We start from the raw sequence: 5,779 nt of genomic DNA on the forward strand, positions 1-5,779 counted from the left end.
ATCTGCTTGTCTCCTTCGTGCTAAAGTTCCTCTTTTTGTTACTTCCACTGAAGCTCAAAGAGGAAACACAAAGAGGGAATTTGATGCTAAAAAGACTGTACACACAGCAGACATCCACTTGATATGACAAACTCAGACTGCTGAAACCTCATAAAACTTCGTATGAAATGCATTTTTGTACAAAATAGCTGTGTGGACACACTGTGGATTTTGTTGGGCATTAAGTTACACTACTTATTTCATTTTAAATAGGTTAACTAGTCATCTGTAACCTATTACATTCCCAAAGTAACCTTCTCAACCCTAATTATAGCATTGTTTAACGCTGGAGACATGCTGATGTGATGCGAAAACTCGCATCATAAACTCCCATCTCTTCCATTTATCCCATAGAACCTGAACGCAGCAGGGCTGCCAGGTTGAGAGACTGTCAGCTTCACTTTGTAGATTAAATTGGCGTAAATTATTATCTTTGTGGAGTTTTATTTGAAGAAACATACATTATACTATGAAAATTATGCCATATGAATTTATTAAGCTGAGCTAGTCGTTTATATGGCTTCATTAAAAACATTTAATGTATATTTAGGTCAACACGAGTTTGTGTAGTCGGGCTGTGGTTGGTGGGAGGAGTCACACATACCTGGCAACCCGGACAGTCGCTTTGTTAACACTTCATTGATCCAAGATGGCAGATTTCGAGGAGCTCAGCGATGAGGAGAAGGTATTACACTATAAATTTATTCTGAAATTGTTCTGTTGCCCTTAAACCTTTGTCTTAAAGTAGCACAGCTGTATAAAAACGTCACAATGCAGCTTGAATTTTCCGTATTATCAGTGAGCTGCTGGAGCTAGCTCAGGCTAGGCTGTGTTGTGTTTGACAGTTCACAGTTGTACCGTGTATGTTGTTCCTGTGCGCAAATACAGAGTATCGGTCAGCTAAATTATGTGATTCAAACCCTCTTTGACTCATAAATAAGTATATGTGCGACTGAAGTTGACGTCTGGTTGAACGTGACCATAAATGTATTAAATTTAAAGTGGTTAGCTAATGCTAAATCGAAGGAAGTGGAGCTACTTCCTGCATTTACAGTATGCATAATGACAGTGCACTGGCACCATAACACCCCACACCCAGTTTATTGAAATTCATTCAGCTGCCTAAACCGGTGCTGATAATATCACAAGTTAAAGTTAGTCATTCGTGTTATCGGAGCTTGCAGGTGTTTTGTATTTTAGCTTGAATGTAAGTTTTTGCAGGCAGACTCAGGGGACAGAGTCAGTCATCTGCAGTGTTGTCGGGGCTTGTAGTGACTGGTGCTGCTGCCTCTGCTTCATGCTGCTACATGCAGGAAAATAAACGCTTTGCATTCCTAAAGCTGATGGTATGGCCATTAGTTTACACCTCCCGGCTCTATTACTGGAAATATTTTAAAATAAATGTAAATAGGGTTCAAATGACCAGTTGTAACTTTGATTAAATATCTATTATCTCCTTTTGACATTATCTAGTGAGTCTGAGCCTGGGAGTGCTTTTTGGGCTCTGAATGCAGTGACTATTCAAGTGTGCAGTGAAACTAGGTTATTCATTGTAATGTTCCTCTGCCCTTTCAGCTGGACAACCCATTTGTAGGTCATTGCCAGCTGCAGCCCGAAGGCTCAATAACCCTGTCTGCCTGACAGATGGCAACATTGGCACAGCCTCACTTATATGTGGTAGTGACATTAGGATGGATGTAGGATTGGTTAAAGCTGTGAAGGTCATAAATAAGTGATGAAATAAGAGAGGGGGTTGTAGTAACCACTTTATTGGCAATAAAAGTTACTTCCACTTAACTACGTGCTGCTTAATTGTGTACATCTCATGCTGAGTATTACCTTCTGAGAGTACCTGCCACAGCTTTTTTACCCTGTGGCTTTGACACCACATGCTTACACATGCATACTGGCTGCTAAGAAAAGCCCCGGGGCCACATTCCCTCCCTGCCATCTAAGGAGTGGTCAAAATAGAGCCAACAAGCCAGAGGCCAGGAAAGTTAGCACATTGCTCTCTGCTTCACTCTAGTGGCTAGTTGCAGGTGGTTCGTCACTTCTCATACACATCACCTGTTGTGTTTAAAGAGAATTACATGACTTGATTTTTCCAAAAATGCAGATGATTTGGCTCAAGAAGATAGCTGTTATTCTGCTCTGCCAGATTCCTCAAGCAAGGAGGGAACTGAACCCTTAAACTACCCAGTGTTGGTAATGATGATGTGATGCCTCTGACTATTTTTAAGTTTTATGACATGGTATTTTATTCATTTCAAGGTCCGTATTGCAGCCAATTTTGTGATCCACTCTCCTCCAGGAGAGTTTAATGAAGTCTTCAATGGTGAGTCTTCTTGTTGATTAAAGTTTTTATCCCTACCTACGATTTAAGGTGTGTGGAGACACTTTGAATACGCTTATTGTATGTAAACTCTTGTTTTTAGATGTCCGACTTCTGCTCAACAATGATAATCTTCTCAGAGAGGGCGCGGCTCAGTGAGTTTCATCTGTTCTGTTGTTTTTTTTTTTTTTTACTTTAACAAAAATAAGAATGCTCTTGATGTGGAGTCAATTTGTGTTTTTGTACTCTCTCTTTTGATACAGTGCCTTTGCCCAGTACAACATGGATCAGTTCACCCTTGCCAGAATTGAGGGATATGAAGACCAGGCAAGCTTTTTTTGCTTTTCTTATTGAGCACACTAAAAAGTAATCATGACTGTCTGTGTAAGCTGTTATTGTAACAGCAGGCGTCTCTGTCCATCTCTTTATGTTTCCTCTGTAGGTCCTGATAACGGAGCACGGTGACCTCGGTAATGGTCGCTTCTTTGACCCTCACAACAAGATCTCCTTCAAGTTTGACCACCTAAGAAAGGAGGCCAGTGACCCGCAGCCCCATGATGGCGAGGCTGGCCTCAGGTCATGGAGAGATGCGTGTGATTCTGCCGTGAGGGCCTACGTCAAGGAGCACTACCCAAATGGAGTCTGCACCGTAAGATCGCTCTTACACTCAGTAGCTGCCATGTTCAGTATTACTCAAAGTACATCAGCCTCACCTGTCCCCTATTTATCCACCTCAGGTTTATGGGAAAACAATCGATGGCCAGCAGACCATCATCGCTTGTATTGAGGGTCATCAGTTTGAGCCTAAAAACTTCTGGTAAGTTGAAGGAAGATGATGAGCATGATGGGTTTTAACCTCACAAACTAAATTCACCCAGATAATTATGTTAGTGCAGCACTGAGGCAATGATGTATAATTGTGTTAAGTGTGTTTGGGGTTGGTTCTCAGGTGTACTCTTCTACAATTTCTGTTTCCAGGAACGGTCGCTGCCGGTCTGAATGGAAGTTCAGTGTTTCGCAATCTACAGCGCAGGTGGTCGGTGTCTTGAAAGTACAGGTATGTTGAGTCATCATTGGGTGCAGTATGAGATTAGGTTTAAAGTCCATTTTGTTGAACTGTTAATAACCTCTTTTTTTTAAATCTCAGGTACATTACTATGAGGATGGAAATGTGCAGCTGGTCAGCCATAAAGATGTACAGGAAGCTCTGACTGTGTCCGTAAGTAAAGTATTCTATTTTAAAGATTCAAATATTCAAGTCAATAAAATGTCAGAAAACCAACAACAGTTTATATAAACCAGATGAAAGCTGCAAACTTTGTCAAAGTTTAATTTACTTGATTACAACATATTATTCATGTTTTTGCAGAACGAGAGCCAGACTGCCAAGGAGTTTGTGAAAATTATTGAGGACGCAGAGAATGAATACCAGGTATGTGGGAGTTAAGAATCAGAAGAAGTTGCCTCCATGTAACTCATACTCACAACTTATTTCCAGCCAGAAAGCAGCATAACTTATCTTCTTTGTTTTTCAGACGGCCATCAGCGAGAACTATCAGACCATGTCGGACACCACGTTCAAAGCCTTACGCAGACAGCTCCCGGTCACCCGCACCAAGATCGACTGGAACAAGATCCTCAGCTACAAGATTGGCAAAGAGATGCAGAATGCTTAGAAGACAAAGTCTGTTGGGGTTATGACAAACTGAGTTGGGGAGAAGCTAATGCTGATCGCGCAAAGATGTGTGATGCAACATAATGTACTGTATGTCCTTCTAAAACAGACATTTGTTGGGGTTTTTTTTTCCAGAGAATGACAGCTTTTGTTGAGCACTTAGAGGGGATGCCTTCATTTAAAAATTACATTGAGTGGTGTAACTGTCGCTCATTTAAAACACACTTTTTTTTAATAAACAATGCCTTTTTTTTTTTTTGACACTGTGAAAATATGGGTGATTCGCTGCCTTTCAAATTCTCACAGACACGTTACATACAAACACAGTTTCTGATCCCTCAGTGCTTTACTCGGACACACATCCTCCCAAACCCCATGACTTCTATGTAGCGACTAATTTTCACTCTTTATATAACATACCTGATATTCTTTAAGAGCTTCCAATACCTCTATAGTTTTTTATTAACAGAGGGCAAATATGCAATTCGAAATGTTGGAGAGAAACTTAACAGCATCAAATTTTACAGTTTCTTTAACAGTCAAACAATCCCACCTGTTTATATTTATGCATTCCTCTGGATGCAGCATTGTAGCCAGTGGGCATGCCAAAGCATAAATGATTTTCCTTTTCTTTTCTCACTCACTGACCAGATTCTACCTTCCCCTCTTAAAGTTTTAGTTAGTTATTTCCCTGTGTTGCAGTGAGACATTTTTCTGTGATAATCTTTCTTCTATTTCTGTAAAAGTATTGGCGTCCTCCTGCCAGCTGTTTGCCTTTAGCTTTTGCTATATTTTTTATACAAACTGTAAGTACATTTATTATTCATGAAATAAAAATGTTGCACCAAGCCTAATCTTCAAGCAGTGGTAATTTTTTTTTTTTTATATCATGTTTTGGGTTTCACAGCAGCCTGGGCACCAGATGTTCATTTGGTTGGAGGCTGTATTCAAGGCTGTAGTTACAGTATAATTATATATAAAGGCATAGATATCACATCTTTTCTGGGAAAGTTATTCCTCAGTTAAACAGATTATATGATTTGTAAGGATGATTTTGGTATTTTTTAAGACTAAATGTTACTGTTTCAGGCATAAAATGAAATTAATTGACATGAAAGGATTTAGTATTTTCCATTACATCTGTGGCAAGAGAGCATATAATATCAAAATCTGCCAAAATACAATGAACAAGTAAAATGTAAAAAAGAAAAAGGTGGTTGGTTGGTCAAAGGTTTCTTAGGTGGGAGCAGTTGAAAAATCTCAGCTGTACTGTTTGTGTAGATTTATGTATGTGTAACGTTTTGCTGTGACATTAGCAAAAAGTCAGTTGTACTGTAGGGACCAACATCTAATGAGATTTTCTTTATGATGAAACACACAAGTATGAAACTGTTTTATGTGTTTCATGTCCACAGCCAATGCCACAAATCATAGATTAATCTTTATTGTCATTGTATATAATACAACTACATTTCAGTTTTAGCTATCTCTTTCAGATAGCAGCATAGGATAAAATAAAAAATAAGCTAACACATTCACACAAGTACATCTCGCACATACACTTACTCTCTGTGATAAATAACTAAAAACAGATATAAAAACACAGCAAATGAAGCAGTTACTAGTAAACCGTGTCTAATTAGAGTTGAAACATGAGAATTTAAATAAGTTATTTAAATAAGTTGATCCCAAATTTTTACCTGTAGACATGAATAATAGACATGTCAGTCTGT

General features: G+C 39.0%; 1 protein-coding gene across 1 annotated transcript; it reads left to right on the forward strand.

The window, feature by feature from the left end:
• The first annotated feature begins 688 nt into the window (after window positions 1-688).
• On the forward strand, window positions 689-4,907 carry capza1a (capping actin protein of muscle Z-line subunit alpha 1a). The gene is made up of 10 exons (XM_053316329.1): window positions 689-724; window positions 2,311-2,374; window positions 2,475-2,526; window positions 2,635-2,698; window positions 2,814-3,020; window positions 3,109-3,188; window positions 3,350-3,428; window positions 3,519-3,590; window positions 3,741-3,803; window positions 3,907-4,907. Exons 1-10 carry the CDS (start codon window positions 689-691, stop codon window positions 4,045-4,047), a joined length of 858 nt encoding a protein of 285 aa, XP_053172304.1. The 3' UTR covers window positions 4,048-4,907.
• Window positions 4,908-5,779: the final 872 nt, after the last annotated feature.

Source organism: Scomber japonicus, chromosome 3, assembly GCF_027409825.1.
Source record: "Scomber japonicus isolate fScoJap1 chromosome 3, fScoJap1.pri, whole genome shotgun sequence".
Lineage (NCBI taxonomy): Eukaryota > Metazoa > Chordata > Actinopteri > Scombriformes > Scombridae > Scomber > Scomber japonicus.